The 25,168-nt window shown below is 41.4% G+C and overlaps 2 protein-coding genes across 5 annotated transcripts in view; one reads left to right on the top strand and one right to left on the bottom strand.

Moving 5' to 3' along the window:
• dbf4 (DBF4-CDC7 kinase regulatory subunit) overlaps positions 1 to 330 on the bottom strand; it is a 41,866-nt gene extending 41,536 nt beyond the window's left edge. Inside the window, exon 1 of the mRNA XM_087987347.1 lies at positions 48 to 330. The gene's annotated coding sequence lies outside the window, so the exon portion shown is untranslated. The remainder of the gene's footprint in view (positions 1 to 47) is intronic.
• slc25a40 (solute carrier family 25 member 40) overlaps positions 141 to 25,168 on the top strand; it is a 69,341-nt gene continuing 44,313 nt past the window's right edge. The window contains exons 1-4 of one of the 4 annotated variants that reach the window (XM_043690344.2): positions 141 to 165; positions 10,061 to 10,176; positions 10,816 to 10,875; positions 11,665 to 11,771. In XM_043690344.2, coding sequence (XP_043546279.1) covers positions 10,080 to 10,176; positions 10,816 to 10,875; positions 11,665 to 11,771 — 264 coding nt within the window. In that variant the 5' untranslated portion in view covers positions 141 to 165; positions 10,061 to 10,079. Of the gene's footprint in view, positions 166 to 260; positions 443 to 10,060; positions 10,177 to 10,815; positions 10,876 to 11,664; positions 11,772 to 25,168 lie in introns of those variants that run through there. The other 3 variants (XM_043690346.2, XM_043690345.2, XM_043690343.2) reach the window with 3 other exon arrangements.

Here is a 25,168-nt window from a genome sequence, read left to right as displayed (position 1 = left end):
CTAAGTAAAGCCACCCCCGTTACCAGTCCCGCACTTTCCACACTCACCACGTGTGCCAGGTTTCCGACGAAAGCGTCGAGTAAATCCAGGGCTTCGCTCGCGGAGTGAAAATCCGGATGAAGAGTTGGGGGGTCGTCCGCCGAACAGGAAGCGGGGTTGCCCAAGGTGAATCAAATGGCGAATGTGCCGGCGGTTGTATTTTCGGTGCCGGGTTCGCCTTGTGACCGCCAGTGGCCGCTCGGCACGTCCCGGGTTCAGGCTTGAGGTGATAAAGCGGGACGAAGGCCTCCGGCTGTGACACTGACAGTTTCCGAGCCACGTGTGTGAACGACCTAAAGGGGCGGGGGGGAGGAGAGGTGGGGGGATGGTTATTCCAGCTCAGGCCCCGCAGTTTCTTCTGGAAACAACCCCATCCCCACAGTCTGGTGATCACCTTGAGTCGGTAAGCAACCCCTAATGCCGTCGGTCTGTTAGCCAGCCAAAGTTGAGGCTTTGCGTTTGGCTCCCGTTGTATTTCGTTTGAACTGACCTGCCAGACTGGTCTGTTCTCATTTCGTTGAGGTGAAAAAGTCACGACGGTGAAATCGTTTTCCAACCTTCGTCTTCCCTGCCGCACCGAATCACACACAATTTACTTCAGCTAACTTGATGTGGCTACTTGTTTTTGGTGATTGCACCGTTACCGTAATTGTTCCTGCAACATTGTTTGAGTGCTGTTATGTTGTAGAGAAAGCTTTCCGTTCACAAAGTGTTTGTCATATCTTTCAGAAACATCTCAATAGTTTACATGGCAGTAATTGAAAGAAATATGGTGTTTAGAGTACTGTTCACTTCGGCTCGCCTGTCAAATGTAATTTACCAGAATGATATTTCAGTTTATGACGAAAATATTTTTCATTAAACTAATTGCTAGTTTTAATTTTTTTAGTTACAAAAATGTAATACAAAATAGTTTTATATTGCAATATGTCAGTGTTTGCTTATACCGCAATTTTGGTTTGAAATTGATTACATTTATCATACTGCCAAATATTGCAGTAACGTTTACTGTCTCAAATTGGATATTTTTGCCTCCTAAGTTTGGGAACCTTTTTCATTTTATAAATTATTTAGATCTGTAATTACATAAGTGATTGTGAAACTAATTCTTGTTTAATAAATTGAAGCTGGGACAACTTTACAGTACAATTTTGGGTGTGTGATTTTATGAAAATGTTCTGATAACAAAATATGCTAGCTTTTATGCCGCCCCAACATGTGCAGAAGATAGTGAGTTGCAGCAGCTACTTTGTTTTTACATTATATTCAATGATTACAGTTTAATTTTGTATTGTTGTGACAAGTGTTTCAACTATGCATTAGTTACTGTTTCTGTCTTTGTTCCTGCAGCATTGTTTGAGTGCTGCTAAATTGCCCGTAGTGTTAGGTAAAAGGGGTAAATGTAGGGGTATGGGTGGGTTGCGCTTCGGCGGGGCGGTGTGGACTTGTTGGGCCGAAGGGCCTGCTTCCACACTGTAAGTAATCTAATCTAATGTTGTAGAGAAAGCTTTCCGTTCACAAAGTGTTTGTCATATCTTTCAGAAACAACGCAATAGTTTACATGGCAGTAATTGTAGTAAATCTTGATATACTTGAATCCCACAACGATCAACTGATCATAAGTTAATTGGTTACATATATGGCCTGATTAGATTTCTTTCCCAATTTGCTTTTCAATGTGATAGTTGCCATGTTGTGTAATGTTACATCAGTATAAAATTGTACAGACTAGTAAGAGGCGAGTAAAGTGATCAAAGAATTTGAAGGTCAGTGTCGGCATTTAGCCTTGAGGTATACTTGGCATACAATTATGTTGGACTTGTTAATTTGATTCCAAAAAAGAAACAGTTTAGACTTGATTTAGTTTTCATTCATGAGCTAAAGGAACAGCACTTTATGGACAGCACGGTGGCTCAGTGGTTAGCACTGCTGCCTCACAGCGCTAGGGACCTGGGTTCAATTCCCACTTTGAGTGACTGTGTGGAGTTTGCACATTCTCCCCGTGTCTGCATGGGTTTCCTCCAAATGTGGTGCTCTGGTTTCCTTCCACAATCCAAAGATGTGCTGTTTAGGTGACTTGGCTGGGCTAAATTGTCCATAGTGTTTAGGGATGTGTACATTAGATGCATTAGTTAGGGGTAAATATGGAGTAGGGGAATGGGTCTGGGTGGGTTGTTCTTCAGAGGATCGGTGGAGACTTGTTGGGCTGACGGGCCTTTTTCCACAGTGCAGGGATTCTATGATGATATGTTTTTTTCATTTGGTTCTTTTAAAGATTTTTGAACTTGTTGTGGTTCTGTTCGCCGAGCTGGAAATTTTTGTTGCAAACGTTTCGTCCCCTGTCTAGGTGACATCCTCAGTGCTTGGGAGCCTCCTGTGAAGCGCTTCTGTGGTGTTTCCTTTGGCAATTATAGTGGCCTGTCCCTGCCGCTTCCGGTTGTCAGTTTCAGCTGTCCGCCGTAGTGGCCGGTATATTGGGTCCAGGTCGATGTCCATGAACATCAACTAGCCACGAAACGCCACGACCAGCTATCCTTAGTAGCCACACACACAGACGACAAGCAACATGAATTCGACTGGGACAACACTACCATTATAGGGCAAGCCAAACAAAGAACAGCCAGGGAATTCCTAGAAGCATGGCACTCATCCGCAAACTCCATCAACAAACACATCGACCTGGACCCAATATACCGGCCACTACAGCGGACAGCTGAAACTGACAACCGTTAGCGGCAGGGACAGGCCACTATAAATGCTGGAGGAAACACCACAGAAGCGCTTCACAGGAGGCTCCCAAGCACTGAGGATGTCAACTAGACAGGGGACGAAACGTTTGCAACAAATATTTCCAGCTCAGCGAACAGAACCACAACAACGAGCACCCGAGCTACAAATCTTCACCCAAACTTTGAATTTTTGGACTTTAAAGTTAAAATAGTTTTAGCTCTTAGACATCACTGCTTACTTTTTTCCAGAGTTTTCTTATATTCAAAGCATATTAGCTTATGCTTTGTTAATGTGCACCTACTCTTGTTTTACATAAACATTTAATCCCCCAAATCATTTACAGCTTTCAGCTCTTGTGTTTCGCAGATTTTCTGTGTTTCTAACTTAGTGTCATCTCCATTCTCTCTTGCTCTCGCATAATATATTTTATGTAGCTGTAGCCCCAGCGTCATTCCTGGGAATAGGATCATTACAGAGAGCTTCCATATCTGAGTTGTGAATTTAGATATTGGGTATCAAAGCATTGATCATCTTACTCAACTTAAATAGTCTTAAAGAACAGATGCAAGCCAGTACTTGCAACATAGAGATGTACAACAAGGAAACAGACCCGTGCATGCCAACCAGGTATCCTAAATTAATCCATTTGCCAGCACTTGGCCCATATCCCTCTAAACCCTTCCTATTCATGTACCCATCCAGCTGCATTTTAAACATTGTAATTGTATCAGCCTCCATCACTTCCTCTGGCAGTTCATTCCATAAACACCCCACCCTCTAGGTTAAAATGTTGCCTCTCAAGTCCCTTTTAAATCTTTACCCTCTCACCCTAAACTTATGCCCTGTAGCTCGGGACTTAGCCAACTCAGGGAAAAGACCTTATCTATTTACCTTATCCTTGCCTCTCATGATATTAGAAATCTCTATATCCTCAGCTTCTGGCATTCCAGGGAAAACAGCCCCAGTCTATTCAGCTTGTCCCTATAGTTCAAACCCTGGCAACATCTTTGTGAATCTTTCTGAACCCTTTCAAGTTTCACAACATCTTTCTGTGAGGAGGGAGACCAGAGTTGCACACAATATTCCAACAGTGGCCTAACCAATGTCCTGTAAAGCAGCAACATGACCTTCCAACTCCTATACTCTGTGCTCTCACCAATAAAGGAAACCATATTAAACATCATCTTCACTATCCTATTTAGATTAGATTAGATTAGATTATTTACAGTGTGGAAAAAGGTCCTTCGGCCCAACAAGTCCACACCGCCCCGCCGAAGCGCAACCCACCCATACCCCTACATTTACCCCTTACCTAACACTACGGGCAATTTAGCATGGCCAATTCACCTGACCTGCACATCTTTGGACTTTGGGAGGAAACCGGAGCACCCGGAGGAAACCCACGCAGACACTGGGAGAACGTGCAAAGTCCACACAGTCGCCTGAGGCGGGAATTGAACCTGCTGTGAGGCAGCATTGCTAACCACTGTGCCACCGTGCCGCCCACAATATTTACTTTCAAGGAACTAAGGACCTGCACTTCCAGGTCTCTTTGTTCAGCAACACTTCCAGGACCTTACCATATAAATCCTGCTCTGATTTGTCTTACTAAAATGCAACACCTCACATTTACCTAAATTAAACACCAAGTGCCACTCCTCAGCCTATCTGATGATGGTCCTGTTGTACTCTAGATAACCTTAGGTGCAGGTTCATTGATTTTTGAAAGTAGAGTCCCAGGTTGTTAGGGTATTGATGACAGTGTTTGGTATGCATGTCTTTATTGGCCAGTGCCTTGAGTATAGGAGTTGGGATGAAATGTTACGTGTATACGAACATTTGATTCGGCCACTTTTGGAATACTGTGTTCAATTCTGATCTCCCTGCTATAGGAAAGATGTTGTGAAACCTGAAAGGGCTGAGAAAAGATTTAAAAGAATATTGCTGAAGTTGGAGGGTTTGAGCTATACAGGGAGGCTGAATAGGCTGGGCTACTTTCTCTGGAGGGTTGGAGGCTGAGGGGTAACTTTATAGAGTACTGTAACATTATGGAGGCATGGATAGGGTGAATAGCCAAGGTCTTTTACCCAGGGTAGGAGAGTTCAAAACAGGAGGGCATTGGTTTAAGGCAAGAGGGAAAAGATTTAAAAGGGACATACAGGGCAACCTTTTCATGCAGAGGGATGTAGGTGTATGGAATGAGCTGCCAGAGGAAGTGATTACAATATTTAAAAGGCGTCTGGATTAATACATGAATAGAAAAAGTTTAGAGAGATACAGGCCAAATGCTGACATGTGACTAGATTAATTTAGGATATCTGGTTGGTATGGAAGAGTTGGAACGAAGGGTCCATTTCTGTGCTGTACAATTCTCACCACAGTGCATTGGAGAAGCCTCACTCAAAAGGCCTGAATATAGTAATCACTGTCAGAGCAAACACTTTGCTACGGAGAAACAACAAAAGTGTAAGTTGGGAGACAGTAAACCTTGGCTTGAAAGCCCATCTTGTTCAGGGCAATCCATGTCCACTCTGCCTAAAGGTTTGGCACCGAGAGTTGCCTATTGACTCAGCTAAGCATGCTTAAACTGAGAAAAGTTAATAAGCAAACCATAATCTAATTTAAATAGTTAACTTTGTGAACATAAAATCTTTTTCAAATTTATTGGTTTTGCTGATAGAACACTACCATGAATTTTGTGCAGCTTACTACAACAGCACAACATCATTCGCGAAAGACTTTGAGTTGTGCCCATGTCACAGCACAGATATTTTCATATCACTAAGGTCACCTTGGTTGTTGTATAGTCTGCCAAAGAAGGCCTACTTTTTAGCAGGAGTAAGTGATTAAGTTATTTATCTTTCCAAACCATTCTGTGTTATCTGTAAGGAAACTTTCATGTTTGTGAACAGCTAGAGCTTCAATATAAATGAAGTTGTTTGGATTTTTTTGACTAAAATAGACAGGTTTTCATCAATGATTTTTACATTTATTACTTCAATGATCTCTATAAGAAGGTTGACACTGACACTAAGCAAAAGCATTGCTTTGTTTGAAATCTGTTACAAGATTATGCTCGTTCAAAAGTTGAATCTATTCCAGCCAGCAAACATTTCTGATTAGTCTGTGAGGGTTATGAAGTAACTTTTTAAAAAATTCCTCCAGGGGACATGGGCTTTGCTGGCTGAACATGCATTTATTACAGATCCCCACATCTGCTTAAAGGTGGTGGTGAGTTGTGCTTGTAAACTGATGAAGTCCATTTGAAACATACAACTGTGCTGCTAGAGATGGAGTTCCCAGGATTTTGACCCAGTAGCACTGAAGGAAGGCAATATATTTACAAGCCAGGATAGCGAACTGCTTGGAGAGGAATCTGCAAGTGATGGTGTTCCCATTTGCTATCCTCGTCCTTCTATTTGGTAGTGGTCTTGAGTTTGAAAGGTGCTGAAGAGCAATGGTGAACCTGTGCAGTGCATCCTGTAGATGATACAAACTGCTGCTACCGAGCATCTGTGACGAGGGAATGAAAATTTTTGGAAGTGATGCCAATCCAGCAGGATTTGTCTTGAGTGTTATTGAAGCGACACTCATCCAAGCAATTGGATGATTTGTACCTTATCGATTGTGGATAGACTATAAGGAGTCAATAGGTAAATTATTTTCTGCAGAATTTCTAGTCTCTGATCTGCTCTGGTAACCTAGTGTTTATGTGCCTTGATGTGACAAGGCTGGAGAGGTTAGATCTGACTTGTTCATTGTGGAATCGCTTAGCTTTACCAATTCATTCGCTGTTTGGCACACAAGTTGTCCTATGTTGTAGCTTCACTGAAAGTGAAGGTGTGCCTGGTGCAGTTCCTGGCATGCTCTCCTGCACACTTCATTGAACCAGGGTTCATCTCTGACTTCATTGAAATGATGTAGTGGTGGATGTGTTGGGCCATATGGTTGTAAATTTTGTTTGAGTTCCATTCTGCTGCTGTTGAAGGTCCAGAGGACCGAATGAATGTCCAGTCTTGAGTTGCTAGCTCTGTTTGAAAATTATCCCATTTAGCATGGTGGTATTTCTACACAATACAGTGTGAAGACAGGGCTTTGTCTTCACGAGAACCATATCATAGTTACCCTAACTGATACTATCAAAGACAGATATGAGTGTGGCAGACATTTTGGTGAGGATGAGGTATCTGAGGCATGATTTGACAAGATATTATTTTGTGATTATGACTGTGTCGGGCAAATGTTGACTAGCAAATGAAACAGGATGTACATTACTGCCATTGATGCCAGTGCTGGAGGACGTGATATAGCTCCAAAGTTAGGCATAGTGCTGATTAACAGGGCTGCTTTATTCTGGATGTTGTTTGTAGGGGATTCCGCAATGGTAATGTCTCTGGTAAATGGTTAAATTCTCTCTTAGTGGAGATGATCATTGCTTGACATATTGTGAAGCCTGAATGTTATTTGCAACTTGTAAGCTCAAACCTAAATTTTGAGGAGAAAGTAAGGTCTGCAGATGCTGGAGATCAGAGCTGAAAATGTGTTGCTGGAAAAGCGCAGCAGGTCAGGCAGCATCCACCTGCTGCGCTTTTCCAGCAACACATTTTCAAACCTAAATTTTGACCAAGCTGCATATAAGCAAATATGGCTTCAGTATCTGAGAAGTGGCAAATGATTGCAAAAATCCTTATTTCTGACTTTATGGTAGAGAGAATATCATTAATAAAGTAGCTTAAATGATTGTACCCATAACATTTATTCTGAGGATCTGCTGCAACAATTTCCTGGGATATTATTGATCTATAACAACTGCAATCACTTTCCTTGGTGCTAGTTATAACTGCAACAAATGACAAATTGCCCCTGACACAAGGACTGCAGTTTTACATTGATTCCTGATGCCATGCTTGTCAAATGCTGCTTTTCATTTAGCACTTTTTCCATGTTTTGACCAAGACTATAATGAGTGTATGAGTCCAATGGCTGTTGTGGAATCTAAACTGTGCATCAGCTAGTAGGTTTTTGTGAAATAAGTTGATGGTTTTGTTGATAACCTCTTCTAAATATTTTGAATCGACCTGTTCATACAAGTTATGGCATTTCACTGGAACAGGTGGGACTTGAACCCAACTTTCTGACTCAAAGGTAGGGTCCCTACTACTGTGCCTCAAAAGCCTTAATGACCTCTTCTATTACTTTGCTGATTATCAAAATGATGATGTAATTGGCCAGATATCCATATTCTTTTGTAGTGACCAACATTAGAGAAAGAGTTTTGAAATTAATATGTATATTTGACTCAGAAGTGAGTTTCCACCCACGTGTTTGCTTATTTTCGCCTTTGTAAAATCACCTGATTCTGCCTCTGTCTCACATCATTTGCTGCTAAAGCACTTGTTTATACTTTAATTCCTACAATCTTAAACACTCAAATGTATATCTAGCCAACCTTCTATCTTTTATCCTTCCATAAACTTAAAGTCATCTAAACTCTGCTGTGTCCTTTTGAGTATCAGTTCCTGTTCACCTGTTCTAACTGATCTGCAACACCTTGATTTGAAAAGCAGGTGTTGGATTTAAAATCCATCCTTGGTGTCTCTCCTCACTATTTTTTGTAATCTCCTTCAGTCCTCTGAGATATCTGCAGTCATTGAACTTTAGTCTCTTTAGCATTCCCAGTTTTAAATTGCACTGTAAACTCTGGAATTCTCTACCTAAACCACTCTAGCTTTCCCTTCCTTTTAAGGTGCCATGACTAATCATAGTTTCCATAAAGACACGTCTCATGGATACTGCTTCATTTGGAAATGCTGAATCATACAATTACCTAAATACGTCGCCTTTGAGTCCTGTTTGCATGTCTCTTTCTGGGTTTAACTCCACTGTTCTTGCTGGCCAACTTAATTTGCATCAGAAGCTTGGCATATTGCTTGTTTTCAAGCATAGCATTCTCTTTGGTTACTAAGATCACTTTATCTAACTCTATCCTGTCACTTCCTCTATGTATAAATATTTATCCAATCATAATGGTGTTTGATTTGGAGGTGGTTTTCCATTAGTAAACTGCCCTTCTGCTTTTGATTGGTAAAGTTTGCAACTCTGGGAAGGTTTGAAAATGTCTTAGTGAATTAATGATGCAGAGATGCCAGTATTGGACTGCGGTGGACAAAGTTAAAAATCACACAACACCAGGTTATAGTCCAACAGGTCTTTTTTGCCAGTACTCGTTTTCGGAGCGCTGTTCCTTCTTCACGTAGCCATGGAGCAGGATCTTAAGATACAGAATGTCTAGCAAAAATCAGTGTCACGCAACTGAAATGATATATTGAACAAACCTAGATCCAGGTTGGTTCAATATATTGTTTCAGTTGTGTGACAGTGATCTTTTGTTATAAATTCTGTATCTTATGATCCTGCTGCACAGCTACCTGAAGATGGAGCAGCACTCTGAACGTGAGTACTGGCAATAAAGATCCGTTGGGCTATAACCTGGTGTTGTGATTTTTTTTAATTTCGTGAATTAATACTCTGTATTTTGTAAATAATATACACTGAATCTATAGTGTATTAGTTGGAATGAGTGTTTAAGAACTGTTATTGCTGAGCTTTTTCCACTCTCATTGTGATTAACTTCTTTCTATAACCTTGCTGGGTTAGATTTGTCCTGCTTTTTATAAAAAATATATATTGCTTTGATTCTGTACCACTATACTCTACTCTAATTGGCTGATTTTGATTTGTCTCTTTTTCTTTGCAACAAAATTGCAACACAACTTCAAACTGTATTTTGATTGGATTGCTATTGGATTTTCAGTTCTGGGACTAGGGTTCAAATGTAGCCCAGTTGTTAAGGTCAAGCGCCCTGTTAACAGCTAGTCCCTAGCTGGTCCAAAAATAAATGAATTTGGAAATTTACAATCCTTACTTGTGGGCATGTTACTCGACTTTCCATATGAAGATAACTTAATACCCAAGTATGATATAACTTGTGAATTCTTGCCATATTTTCATAGAACAAAAAAAAGCATTTTTTTATAACAACAACTGAATGTGTGCAATATTTTTTAGTATCTTTAATTAAGTAAAATATCTCGATGTGCTTCAAAGCTGAGTTACCAAACATTCACACTGGCAGACCTAAGGAGATATCTGGACAGATCAAAAGCTCTTGAGATGTGGAGACTGTGACCAGTACTAAATAGAATTCTTAATAGTAGTATAACCATCTGAATTGCCAGTACTATTTCTTTGAATATTGGAATAATGATCTCATGTCATACTTTCTTTGCAGTACAGTAGATTGAAGCAAAATGGCTGTCCGTCAGTCAGACCTGGGCACAAATGGAATTACACCTATCCAACAAATGATAGCTTCATGTTCAGGTGCTTTCATGACTTCATTGATTGGTAAGAATGTACATTTACTATTTAAATTTTTGTATTTCAAATATAAGTATTTGTCTATATAGACTTCAGTTTAATTATAATCTGTGTCTGTATGGACTTGGAAACTGAGAGGGCAGTATTGAAGTTTACTGGCAAACAAAAATTGAGGAGAGACGGAATATAACAAATATTGAACTTTACCAGAGATGCTGTATCAACATGCATTATCAAATCTCTTTGAAGTCTTTTTGACTTCAAAAAAAATTTCGAGTGGGTACTCTTTCTTGGATGAAAGCTTGGTCAATGTGCTGTGATGGTTATAGCAAATTGCTGGTGTATTTTTGTTCCTCTTGAACTTTTGACTAGAGTTGCAGATGTGAGTGGGTCCTTAAACAGATGGAATTCGCAATATGTGGTATTTCTCAGCTGTATATATATTTCTGTATTGGAGCTTAGTTTTTAGAATTTGTTTTTAATGTCAAACAATTTTTTTTTTCTTACGTATACCAGATTCTCTATGGTTAAATTTGCCTGTCTTTGTCTTTAAATGCATTATTTAAGTTTAGAATTGGGCAATATTTTTATGTATACCTGTTTTTGATTGTTAACATACCATCATTTTGTCTATTACTTGAAGAATCTTCTTAAAATGCTTTTCAGTTACACCATTTGATGTTATTAAAATACGGCTGCAAGCACAGAGAACTCCGTTTTATAAAGGTAATAAATACAAGCTAAATATTTAATTTGAACAAAGTAGAGTACAGCTTTTCACATCTCCCTTATTGAGGAGTTGAGTACTACCATGTTTTGTTTGATGATTTAAAATAATTGTCTAGGCTGCATCAAATGTTTTGAAACTACAGCATTTATGACTGTGCTGTGCATTTTTAACTTATATGCTACTGAACTGGGGAAAAATAGAAATGAATTCCACTCTTCTCTTTGGTTACTGATCTATTAAAATTGTTGAAAATTCTGTGCTACCAGTGTTTGCCAACATTCCATTGGCCCATGCCAGAACAGGTAATTGGTTAGCTCAGTTGGTTGAACAATGAGATTGCAAAGCAGAATGACACCAACAGCATGGATTCAATTCCCACACTGGCTGAGGTTACCATGAAGAGATCTCCTTCTCAACCACTCACCAGAGGTGTAGTGACCTTCAGGTTAAATCACTACCAGTCATTTCTCTCTAATGAGCCCTATGGTCTTCTGGGACTATGGTAACTTTACTCAGAGGGTCTGTTAGCTCACGTGGCTGGTTTGTGATAACAGTATATTGCCAATAGCCTGCATTCAATTCCCACATCATCCGAAGTTGTCATGAAGGACTCTTCTTTTTAACCTCTCTCCTCCCCTGAAGTATGGTGACCGTCAAGTCAAGCCACCATCAGTTATCTCTCTCCCTGATGAGAGAACAACCCTCTGGTCCAGTAGGGCTATGAATTTTTGTACATGGCATTAATCTGTAAATGTATACTAATTTTAAATACTTTTAATCGTTAGGAAAATGTTTTGTGTATTGCAATGGTCTGATGGACCATCTGTGTGTCTGTGAGAATGGAAATAATGCTGCTTGGTACAAAGCACCGGGGCAATTCAAAGGAACGTTTGTAAGTATATTAGTTTCTTTATGAAATGCATGATTTTCTTAGTGTTGAAGTCACAGTTAAATTAAGCCTAACGAGGTATTAGAAAAAGATTTTTCTCTGGAGTGGGTATGATACTGGGAGCTGTAAAAGGGTGTTTTGAGGATCTGTAAGGAAATGATTCAGGATTAATGAGATTATATTTTTAACCATTTATTTAAAGATTTTTAAGTATGTGTTTAATGTAAACAAATTGGTTCATTTCTTTTGTTAATAGATTTCTGTTTTATTGTTGAAACAAAATTTGCACCAGTGCAAGCTTATGTCTCAGTGAAAGACAACCCTGTTAAAACCAAAACAAAACACACTATGATCTATCAAACCAGATTTCAGTCTGGGGTCTGACTTGTCCAGTAATAACATCAGCTGGGATCATAGCATCCTTTTGGATTTGTGTTGAATTATGGATCACTGTTACAATGCAGGAAAATGCAGCAGTCAGCTTTGCAGGACAAGGTTCCACAGCTATCACTGAGCTCCTCATCTGGTTTGGTGATGTTGATTGTGAGATAAAGGTTAGCCATGGTGCAAGAAAATCTTCCCTCCTTTTCTCATATTCAGACTGATTATAACTGTTACATTTCAAGAAGGACCAGGAGGCTGAAGTATTAAACAGCAGGAGCTTTATTAAGGAGATATTTACTCTGCAAGCAACAAGGTTAAACTAATATGTTTCTCACCAAAAGAGGCAGACATCATCATTACGTCATATGATCAGACTCAGTGACATTCTACTATACTTACACAACAATATCCATTTATTGCCATCCTATTAGACCAACAGACTTTGTACAGTATTTCATTAGTGAACTTAGATTAAGTAGATGGGAGGCAGACTGTGCTGGTAGAGGGTTGCTTTTCGGTTTGGAGGCCTGTGACTAGTGATGTGCACGAGGATCTGCACTGGATCCAGCACTTTTTATCAATTTCTATATAAATGATCTGGATGTGAATATAGGAGGTATGTTTAGTATGTTTGTAGATTACATCAAAATTAGTGGCGTAGTGGACAGCAAAGGAGGTTATCTCAGTACAACAGGACCTTGATCAGATGGGCCAATGGGCTGAGGAGTGGCAGATGGAGTTTAATTTCGATAGATGTGAGGTGCTGGATTTTGGTAAGGCACAACAAGGCAGGACTTGTACACCTTACTATTAAGATTCTGGGGAGTGTTGCTGAACAGTGTGCAGGTTCACAGTTCCTTGAAAGTGGAGTTGCAGGTAGACCGGGTAGTGAAGAAGGCATTTGGTACACTTGCCTTTATTGGTTGATATATTGAGTATAGGAATGGGGAGGTCATGTTGTGACAGCACAGGACATTGGTTAGGCATAGACAGAGAACACAGGGGGCCAACACCTTCAACATATTGTCTAGCTATCACCATTGTTAACAGCTAACCCAAGAATGCAACTTTTTTAAATAAAAAAGGTTTGTGATTTTTCACATGAAAGAAGTGAAACTATCACTGTATTCGAACAGATGAAAGGCTTAACAGACAATCAATTTTTCAATGTATAATTTCAGTTACATCACACTGCAAATCTTTGCTATAAATTCTGTGTTACGATCGAGCCCTCCACTACCACCTGATGAAGGAGCATCGCTCCGAAAGCGAGTGTGCTTCCAATTAAACCTGTTGGACTATAACCTGGTGTTGTATGATTTTTAACGTTATTGATGTAGGTATCCATTGCCAGTCACTATATGCAAAAGCAATATCACTTGGAAACTGAAGAATGATTTTGTACGGAAGATTAGAGAGAACAATTTTATAGGTATTCTTACAATTACTGTATTCTCAGAAATACAGAGGAACCTTGATTATCTGGCATTTGATTATCCGAATATTGGATTATCCAGCAAGATCGCAAGGTCCCGATGCTTAGCTAAATTATGTTATCCGGAATTTGATTAGCTGAACGAAATACTGCCTGCTCAAGTACTTCTGATAATCGAGCTTCCTTTGTATATTTGCTAAGATCCTTCATAGACATGGTCAACAAATCAAGTTCCTGGTAATCTGAAATGAAAAGAGGTAATCCTGGAAACACACAGTAGGTCAGGTAGATCTGTGAGGAGAGAAAATTAGTCTTAGATCAATGTCTTTCATCAGCATTTGAAAACTTAAGAAATGTAACAAGTTTTAAGCCAGTACTGAAACAGAAGAATTTATGGTTTGGGAGGATGCATTTCAATGAGTCAGATGAATTGGTGGCCCTTCTAACATTTTAAACACTATTTCCTATTGTGTACATTAGTATAATTTGCAAGATGCAGTGCAACAACTCATAAAGGTTTCTTTGACAGCGCCTTCCTAACCTATGACCTCTGCCACCTGGAAGAACAAGGGCAGTAGGGGCAGGCAAATACATATACTGCCGCCTGCAAGTTCCCCTCCAAACCATGCCATCCTACTTTGAAAACATCTTGCCAATCTTTCACTATCACTGGGTCAAAATCCTGGAACACTCTGCTTAACAGTACAATGGGTGTCTTTACCTACAGCACATTGACTGCAGCAGACCTACAAGGTAACTCACCACCACCTTCAAGAGCAATTAGAAACATCCATTAAATGTTGGCTTAACAAGCAATATGCATGTCCCATGAATGAATCCGACAAAAGAAGATATTCAATAACCAAAGTTATGAAGGTGCAGAAATGATATCATAGGATTATTTGTTCAAAGTCTTGTCTGGAGAACATAAATCATTTTCAACATAAAAGGAAACATTATCATTGGAATTCCACTGATAAAATGTGAAGAGTTAATTGTATTAATTACCTTGTCACACCACCAGGTGTTGCTATGCAGCTTCCCTAATCCTCCTCACCGCTTCTTTTATTCAGATAATTCCACTATTCCAAAGATGAGGTTCTTTGCCTTTACTCCATGGCCTTGCATTTGTTTTCTCTCTACTCTCCTACTGCTTAGGTTTGAAGGCTTGATCACTCAACACTTCCTGTAGCTGCTATAGGTTGATGACCTCCTTATCTCTCAACTTCTGGGTCTCTTCATTCTTTACCTATTGTTCATGTCTTGTCTGTATTAATATGTGATATTACCCCAACAGCTTACCAGATTGTCTCCAACTAGGACTAACACCAACACTCACTGTTTCTATTCCTCTATGCCTCAACCCATGCTTCCTGCTGATTTGAACATTATTTTCTAGAATCTCCACAGATTCCTGAGTCCAGTGGACTGCTTTGTACCTTCCAGTCTCCATTGCTGTCTACATCAACCCATTGCTACACACAAAATTGACCCATTCTACCCCTATACATGTGCAAAAGTTTCGTTTTTAAAAGTATATCCTGTATAAAAATTGTCTCGACATCCTCTGTCAGGCAATATTTTATCTAAAAGATAATCTCCACCTTGATAAACAGCTGGTAATGTTGTTAGTGCACAATTACCAAGTAATGGACATTTCAACAAATGCTATAACCACATCTTTTTAACCTAGAAGAGCACTGCATTGTAGCTCATGAGCCATAGAGAGGTTTTAAAAAAAAATTCTTGCTCCTCAAGAATGTTTATCATTCATCCAGCTGTAACTGCAACAGTACTTAAAAAGCTCAATATCATCGAAAGTGCAACAGTTCACTTGATTGGTAACTCACCTGGCACACTAACTACAGATTACTTCAGATGTGCACGTAAGAGGGACAAGTTCAGTGGTATCGCTATTTCCAAATCCTATTACATCTTAACATGGATGTAAATTATTTCCTGATCACAGCTGAGTCACTATGCAGAAGGTCACTACAAAATAAAAGGATTTCAGTACTTTGAGGAAAAAGCTCACTACTACATTCTCCATGGGACTCAAAATGAACAATCAATGTGAGCTTTGTAACAATAACCATATGCTCAGAATAAATTTAACAAATTGTCATTTATCCAAATTTGGTTTTGAATTTAGTGAATATTTGTCTCCATGAAGAAAGCAATCTGAAGCTTTTAATCTTGCACTCATTAGGACAAATGCAAAAGTATCAAATTTCAACAATTTACACTATAGGAAAAATAGGACCTGATAGTTTGAAAAATCATCTCTGGCTGAATCATTGCCATAGAGAAAGCAAGATTCCCTAATCTCTTGGGGAATTCAAAAAGATCCAGTCATAAAAGTCTCAGCCTCTCCTTTATAACTCAAACCTTCCATTCCCAGTAACATCCTTGTAAATCTTTTCTGTACCCTCTTTAATTTAATAATATCCTTTCTGTAGCAGGGCAACCAGAACTGCCTATACAGTGCTCCAAAAGTGTCCTCACCAACATTCTGTACAACCTCAACATGACATCCCGACTCCTATACACAATGGTCTGAGCACAAGAAACAAGGTATAGAGTGGTACAGGGTAACACAGTGGCCAAGTGGTTAGCACAGCTGTCTTACAGCACCAGGAACCGAGCTTTGATTTCACCCTTGGGTGTCTTTGTGGAGTTTGCATATTCTCCCCATTTCTCCGTGGGTTTCCTCTGGGTGTTCTGGTTTCCTCCTGCAGTCAAAGATGTGCGGCTTAGGTGGATTGACCATGCTAAATTGTCCATAGTGTCCAGGGACGTGCAAATGAGGTGGTTTTGCCATGGAAAATGCAGTATTATGCGGATAGGATAGGGAGTGGGTCTGACCCTGTTTGGAGTCAGTGTGGACTCGATGGGCTGAATAGCCTGTTTCTACACTGTAGGCATTCTCTGATTCTATCTCTGGGAGAACCAGATAAACATTTGAATCAAGAGCAGTTCAGAAAGAAGACTGAAAAGGAGGATTGAGAAAAGCAGATTGTAGTGGGTGAGTTCAGACAGGTAAATGCACAGAGGTGCAAGGCAGCAGAATTAACACTGAACTAACTGGAAAAGGAGAGGTTTGGGCATTTGGCATTCCCATAGACGTTATTGAAAAAGGAAGTATATAGGGGAGGGCTACTATGTGGATAACAGAACTTATTAAAGATATTATTAGAGAACACTAGATAGGCATGAAGCAAATGAGAGATCAAAGACAGAAACTTTATCGCTAAAATTAAGCAAAAACAGCTATTATACTATAGGTCACCAAATACTGGGAAGATTATTAGCTGTAGACAACGGATGAAAGGAATATATGTCAATTTTAACTGGAAGTTTTGATGATCTTCATATAGACTGGGAAAATTAGTGTGTAAAGAGAAGTGAGAAATTTCTGAAAAACCATCAAGAGAATTTTCATGATTGGTATGTTCAAAGTCCTTGGAAGTAGTGCTGGACCTGAAGAATGCAGTGGAATATGGACGAATTTGTACGGAACAGCTTCATATAGTTACCTTCAGTCAGTTAATTAATTTCTATTGACTGATTTACTTTCTTATCTCTTGTCTGTTAACCAACATCCGTTTATCTATTTAAAGGTTTCCTGTTTCAATCTGTATGTGTGTGTTTACTTATTTAATATTAAAGAACGGTTGTGGTAGTCTGGTGTTTGCCTTGCAAATTGTGTTCCATTAACTTGCTACTTGTTATTTCTCACTGTATTCTTCACAGTTCATATCCTTTCCTAAAGCCACATTTATGATATTTATCATTATTTCTATGTATTGCTGCAATGTGGAAAACTTAACAATAAGTTAATTGCTGCAGTTTATTAATGAATTTTCACAACATCTGTGAATCATTAAATTATCTGCATTTAATTTATTTCCTGACTGTTGCTTTATGATAGCTTTTCTGTTACTTGCCGATGTATTTGTTTATTTAATGATGCAATTTTCATGTGAAATCTTTTGGTGAATTTGATGTTACGCATGGCTGCTGGTTCAGTTATCAGGTTCAGTTCCCTCACCAGCTGACTTCACCATGAATGTCCCTCCTTTTCAAGCTCTTCCGTCGGCTGAGGTGTGATGACCTTCAGCTTAAACTCATTACTGCTCATCTCTCTAATGAGAGAGTAGCCCAATTATCCTTGGACTCTAGCAACATCACCTTCATTTATCTATATTAATTTCCCATTGTGAAAATAGTTGGACTTTAAGGATGATCACCAGCTACATGATTAAATATCTTAATGCCTGCACCCTATAGCATTCTTCATTTACTTCATTTTTATATTCTTCTTTTCTGCTATTTAATTCTCCCTTTCATGCTACTTCTTTTCTAATCCCTTCCCAATGAGTATTTTATATGATCACTCTAGATTATTCCTCCAAACGAATCCCCTCACACTTCTCTGCATTGAATTTCATCTGCTGTCTAATGCAATTCACAATATTTCTGATTGCTGGATCATCTGCAAATTTTGAAATTGTGCCCTGAGTACACACAAGTCTGAGTAATTAGTATATTTCAGAAAGAGCAGGGAATTCATGTAAAACATTGACTCACGGGAACTCCATTACAAGCTTATCTCCAGTCGGAGACATTTGTTCATCATTTATTTTTGATTTCTGTCACTCAAACATATGTCCACATTACTACTATGCCTACATTCCATGAGGTGTAGTCTTGCTCATAAGTGTGTTGTGTAGTACTGTATCAAAAGCCTTTTGGAAAACCATGTATACCACATCAACACCAGAACTCTAATCAACCTCTTTTAAAAAGCTCAAACAGGTTAATTCTTCCTTTTTATTCATTCATTCTACTGTCTAGACCAGCATTTTGTTGCCCATCCCAAATTGCACTGGAGATAGTGGTGGTGAGCTACCTTCTTGAACTGTAGCAATCCTTGTGGTGTAGTGACACCCAAGGTGCTGTGAGGAACAACATTTCAGGATTTTGACCTCGTGACAGTAAAGGAATTGTCAATATTATCCAAGTCCAAGATGGTTATGACTTGGACAGGAACTTGCAAATGATGTTGTCATCTTGCATCTGTTTGGCCTTGGTGGTGATCGACATTCTGGGATTGGAAGGTGTTGTAAAAGCAGCTTTTGTGAATTGCTGCAGTCTATGTTGTTGGGCTGCTTTTTTTTTGGATGATATCGAGCTTCTTGAGTGTTATGAGCTGTACCATAACAAGCAGATAGAGAGTAGCCATTCCTCACGTAAGCTTTGCAGATGGTACACCGGCATTGAGACAGGACTTGAGTTATTTGCTGCGCGGTTCCGAACATCTCATCTGCTCTTGCAACTGCTGGCTGGATCAATTCAGTTTCTGGTTGAAATGAACATCCTCATGCTTACAGTTTAGGGATTCAGTGATGGATAATATTATTGAACTTATAGGGATGATGGTTAGATTATTTGATGTTGGAAATGATCATTGACTAGCAGTTGTGTGGATTGAATAGAAATATAGAAGATAGGAGGAGGCCATTTGGCCCTTCGAGCCTGCTCCGCCATTCATCACAATCATGACTGATCTTCCAATCCAACAGCCTAATCCTGCAACAACTACTTCCTGTGGTAATGAATTCCACAGGCTTGCCACTCTTTGGGTGAAGAAATGTTTCCTCATCTCTGTCCGAAATTATCCACCCTGAAACTTCAGACTGTGACCCCCTGATTCTGGACGCACCCAACATAGTGAACATCCTCCCTGCATTCACTCTGTCTACTCTTGTTAGCATTTTATCAGTCTCTGAGACTTCCCCACCCCCTTACTCATCTGAACTCCAGCAAACACAATCCTAACCTAGTCAGTCTTTCCTCATACGTCAGTCCTGCTATCCCTGGAATCAGCCTGGTAAACTTTTGTTACACTCTCCCAAAAGCAAGAGCATCCTTCCTCCGAAAACAAAACCAAAACTGCACACAATATTCGAGCTGTGGCCTCACCAATGCCCTGTATAACTGCAACAACACATCCCTGCTTCTGTACTCAAAGCCTCTCACAATGAAGGCCAACAAACCATTTGCCTTCTTTACTGTCTGCTGCGCCTGCATGCTTACTTTCAGTGACTGGTGCATACAGGTCCCACTACACATTCTCCTCTCCCAATTTATAGCCATTCAGATAGTAATCTGCCTTCTTGGAGTCATCTGCAAATGTTGAGATGTTTAATTTTGTTTCCTCAACCAAATCTTTAATATGTATTATGAATAGCTGCAGTCCTAGCACCAATCCCTATGGCACCCCACTAGTTACTGCCTGCCAATTTAAAAAAGGCCTATTCATTCCAACTTTTTGTTTCCTCTCTGTCAACCAGTTTTCTATCCATTTCAATACATCCCCCCAATCTCATATGCTATAATCTTGAACAACAATCTGTTATGCGGTACTATATCAAATGCTTTCTGAAAGTCCAAAAATACCACATCAACTGGCTCCTCCTTGTCAACTTGACTAGTTACATCTTCATAGGATTCCAACAGATTTGTCAAGCATGATTTCCCCTTCATAAATCCATGCTGACACTGTCTGATTCTGCCACTGCTTTCAAAATGCTCCGCTATAAAGTCCTCAATGGATTTGAGAATTTTCCTCACTACCGATGTTAGACTTATTGGTCTATAATTCTGTGGTTTCTCTCTACCTCCCTTTTTGAATATTGGAGTAACATTTAGGGTGTAGGTTTGCTCGCTGAGCTGTAGGTTTGATATCCAGACGTTTCATTACCTGGCTAGGTAACATCATCAGTGGCAACCTCCAAGTGAAGCGAAGCTGTTGTCTCCTGCTTTCTATTTATATCTTTCTCCTGGATGGGGTTCCTGGAGTTTGTGGTAATGTCATTTCCTGTTCGTTTTCTGAGGGGTTGATAGATGGCATCTAGATCTATGTGTTTGTTTATGGTTTTGTGGTTGGAGTGCCAGGGCTCTAGGAATTCTCTGGCATGTCTTTGCTTAGCCTGTCCCAGAATAGATGTGTTGTCCCAGTCGAAATGGTGTTTTTTTTTCATCCGTGTGTAGGGCTACGAGGGAGAGAGGATAGTGTCTTTTTGTGGCTAGCTGGTGTTCGTGTATCCTGGTAGCTAACTTTCTTCCTGTTTGTCCTATGTAGTGTTTGTGGCAGTTGAAACTTTATTGCTGGAACAGCACAGCAGGTCAGGCAGCATCCAGGGAACAGGAGATTCGACGTTTCGGGCACAGGCCCTTCTTCAGGAATGAGCAGAGAGTGTTCAGCAGGAGAAGATAAAAGGTAGGGAGGAGGGACTTGGAGGAGGGGCTTTGGAAATGTGATAGGTGGAAAGAGGTCAAGGTGAGGGTGATAGGTCGGAGTAGGATGGAGGCGGAGAGGTCAAGAAGAAGACTGCAAGTCAGGAAGGCGGTGCCGGGCTGGAGGGATTCGGCTGAGACAAGGTGGGGGGGGGGGGAGAAGAAGAAACTGGTGAAGTCCAAGTTCATCCCCTGTGGTTGGAGGGTTCCCAGTCGGAAGATAAGATGCTCCTCCTCCGACCGTCGCGTTGTTGTGGTTTGGCGGTGGATGAGTCCAATGACCTGCATATCCTCAGTGGAGTGGGAGGGGGAGTTGAAATGCTGTGCTACAGGGTGGTTGGATTGGTTCGTCCGGGTGGCCCAGAGGTGCTCTCTGAATCGCTCCGCAAGTAGGCGGCCTGTCTCCCCAATATAGAGGAGGCCACACCGGCTGCAGCGGATGCAGTAGATGATGTGGGTGGAGGTGCAGGTGAATCTGTGGCGGATATGGAAGTTTCCTTTGGGGCCTTGGAGAGAAGTGAGGGGGAGGTGTGGGCGCAAGTGTTGCACCTCCTGCGGTTGCAAGGGAAGGTGCCGGGAGTGGAGGTTGGGTCGGTGGGGGGTGTGGATCTGACAAGGGAGTCGCGGAGGGAGTGGTCTCTACGGAAAGCTGATAGGGGAGGGGAGGGAAATATATCCTTGGTGCTGGGGTCTGTTTGGAGGTGGCGGAAGTGACGGCGGATGATGCGCTGTACATGGAGATTGGTGGGGTGGTAGGTGAGGACCAGTGGGGTTCTGTCCTGGTGGCGGTTGGAGGGGCGGGGCTCAAGGGCGGAGGAGCGGGAAGTGGAGGAGATGCGATGGAGGGCGCCGTCGACCACGTCGGGGGGGAAATTGCGGTCCTTGAAGAAGGAGGCCATCTGTGTTGTACGTATTTTGAACTGGTCCTCCTGGGAGCAGATGCGGCGGAGACAAAGGAATTGGGAGAATGGGATGGCGTTTTTACAGGGGGCAGGATGGGAGCTGTGGGAGTCGGTTGGTTTGTAGTAGATGTCCGTGTTGATTCGGTCGCCTGAGATAGAAACAGAAAGGTCTAGGAAGGGGAGGGAGGAGTCCGAGACTGTCCAGGTGAATTTGAGGTCGGGGTGGAAGGTGTTAGTGTAGTGGATGAACTGTTCAACCTCCTCGTGGGAGCACGAGGTAGCGCCGATACAGTCATCAATGTAGCAAAGGAAAAGATGGGGGGTGGGGCCAGTGTAGTTGCGGAAGATGGATTGTTCCACATACCCTACGAAGAGGCAGGCATAGCTGGGGCCCATGCGGGTGCCCATGGCTACTCCTTTTGTTTGGAGAAAGTGGGAGGATTGGAAAGAAAAGTTGTTCAGGGTGAGGACCAGTTCGGTCAGTCGAAGGAGGGTGTCGGTGGAAGGGTACTGGGTGGTACGGCGGGAAAGGAAGAAGCGGAGTGCTTTGAGTCCTTCGTGATGGGGGATGGAGGTGTACAGGGACTGGATGTCCATGGTGAAGATGAGGCGTTGGGGACCGGGGAAGCGGAAATCCTGGAGGAGGTGGAGGGCGTGGGTGATGTCACGAACGTAGGTGGGGAGTTCTTGGACTAATGGGGACAGGACCGTGTCGAGGTATGCCGAGATGGGTTCGGTTGGGCAGGAGCAGGCTGAGACGATGGGTCGTCCGGGGCAGTCAGGTTTGTGGATTTTGGGCAGGAGGTAGAAACGGGCGGTGTGGGGTTGTGGGACTATGAGGTTGGAGGCGGTGGATGGGAATACCTCATCTCGGCATCTTTTCCCCCCATCTTTTCCTTCTTCCGACTGGGAACCCTCCAACCACAGGGGATGAACTTGGACTTCACCAGTTTCTTCTTCTCCCCCCCCCCCCCCCCCCCCCCACCTTGTCTCAGCCGAATCCCTCCAGCCCGACACCACCTTCCTGACCTGCAGTCTTCTTCTTGACCTCTCCGCCTCCATCCTACTCCGACCTATCACCCTCACCTTGACCTCTTTCCACCTATCACATTTCCAACGCCCCTCCTCCAAGTCCCTCCTCCCTACCTTTTATCTTCTCCTGCTGAACACTCTCTGCTCATTCCTGAAGAAGGGCCTGTGCCCGAAACGTCGAATCTCCTGTTCCCTGGATGCTGCCTGACCTGCTGTGCTGTTCCAGCAATAAAGTTTCAACTTTGATCTCCAGCATCTGCAGACCTCACTTTCTCCTCGTAGTGTTTGTGGCAGTCCTTGCATGGAATTTTGTAGATGACGTTGGTTTTGTCCATGGGTTGGACTGGGTCTTTTAAGTTTGTTAGTTTTTGTTTGAGAGTGTTGGTGGGTTTGTGTGCTACTAGGATTCCGAGGGGTCTCAGTAGTCTGGCTGTCATTTCTACCTTCTACATTAGCTACCCTGTAGTCGACAGGGACTCTTCCAGAGTCTAAAGAATACTGGAAGATGACCACCAGTGCATCCACTATTTCTCGGGTGACTTCCTGAAGTACTCTGGGTTGTTGATTATCAGGCCCTGGGGATTTATCTGCCTTCAATCCCCTCAATCTGCCCAGCACCGTTTCTCTACTAATACTGATCTCCCTCAGTTCGTTCCTCTCAATAAATCTTGCATCCTCCAACATTTCTGGTATCTGATTTTTGTCCTCTATTATGAAGACAGAACCAGAGTATGTATTTAGTTGCTCAGCCATTTTGTACCCTGTCATGCATACTCCCATTTCTGTCTGGAGGGGACCTACATTTGTCTTTACTAACTTCTTCAATTCATGCACCTCTAGAAATTCTTAGTGTCAGTCTTTATGTTCCCTGCAAGCGTGGTTGCTCAATAATGTTGCTCATAATGTATCAGTACCAGCTAAAGTCCAGCTATTATCAACATTTTGCTGAAAATGGACAGGGACTGCTTTAGTATCCGAGGAGTCAGAAATAATACTGAACATTGTGCAAGCGTCAGCAAATGTCCCCATTCTTGACATTATGATGGGAGGAAGATCATTAGTGAAACTGCCGATGATGGTTGGGCCTAAGGCACTATTTTGAGCAGCGACTGCACAGATGTCCTAGAGTCGTGATGACCAATGTCCAACTACTATTTTCCTTTATGCTTGATATGACTCCAATTAACAGAGTTTTCCCCCGATCCCCATTGACCCAGATTTGCTAAAGTTCCTTCAAGTCAGATTAGTTCAAATTAGGACTGAGGCGGCTTGGCCACTGAAGGTACTTAAGGAGAAGGTAGATTTTTGAAATATCAAGATTCCTCCAGGATGAAGTTAAAAATCACATAACACCAGGTTATAGTCCAACAGGTTTAATTGGAAGCACACTAGCTTTCGGAACGACGCTCCTTCATCAGGTGATTGTGGAGGGCTCGATCGTAACAGAATTTATAGCAAAAATTTGCAGTGTGATGTAACTGAAATTATACATTGAAAAATTGATTGTCTGTTAAGCCTTTCATCTGTTAGAATACAGTGATAGTTTCACTTCTTTCATGTGTAAATCACAAAACCCTTTTTTTTAAAGTTGCATTCTCTGGTTAGCTGTTAACAATGGTGATAGCTAGACAATATGTTGAAGGTGTTAGCCCCCTGTGTTCTCTGTCTATGACCTGATGTTTAGATTGATTCCAATCTAAAAAGTGAGATAACAGAGTTTTACATAAATTCATGCAGTTTTTGAGCTTAGAGTTCTACATGAATGTATGTGGTTTTTGAGCAAAGTGCAATGTTACTCTGCAAGTACCAAAAAAATTCACCACACAAAATATATGTGTGCATGTGGGTCCTTGTCTGTGTGTGTGTGTGTGTGTGTGTGTGTAGGAATATATATATATATGTGTGTGTGTGTAGTGCAATGGTGATCACCTGTAATGTGACATGAACCCAAGGTCCCTCCATCCAGGATGAGGTGGTGACAAAAGAGGAGTTGAGGCCTGGGGCAAATCAGCCATGATCTTGGTTGAATGTCAAGAGTGTGGTGCTGGAAAAGCACAGCAGCTCAGGCAGCATCTGACAAGCAGGAAAATCAACATTTCGGGCAAAAGCCCTTTATTCATCTTGGGTGAATAGCAGAAATAAGAAATCATTTCTGGCTTTCCTTAACCTGCATTCACCTAACGTGATATTAACTTTGAGAGAAGTTGTTACGTCTGGTCCTTGAGTCAAATCATTTTTTAAGTATAAACTGCCTATCATATCACCTCCTCCCTCTTAATTTTAAATCTAAATGTCTGAAGTATCTTTTCTTTAAATGTGCTAAACAAGAATTAATCTCCTTTTGG

Source organism: Chiloscyllium plagiosum, unplaced genomic scaffold (genome assembly GCF_037043375.1).
Source record: "Chiloscyllium plagiosum isolate Xiang-an unplaced genomic scaffold, Cpla_swu_hap1 HiC_scaffold_5, whole genome shotgun sequence".
Taxonomy (NCBI): domain Eukaryota; kingdom Metazoa; phylum Chordata; class Chondrichthyes; order Orectolobiformes; family Hemiscylliidae; genus Chiloscyllium; species Chiloscyllium plagiosum.
The sequence above is the reverse complement of the archived record's forward strand: the minus strand, read 5'-3'. Positions and strand labels throughout refer to the sequence as shown.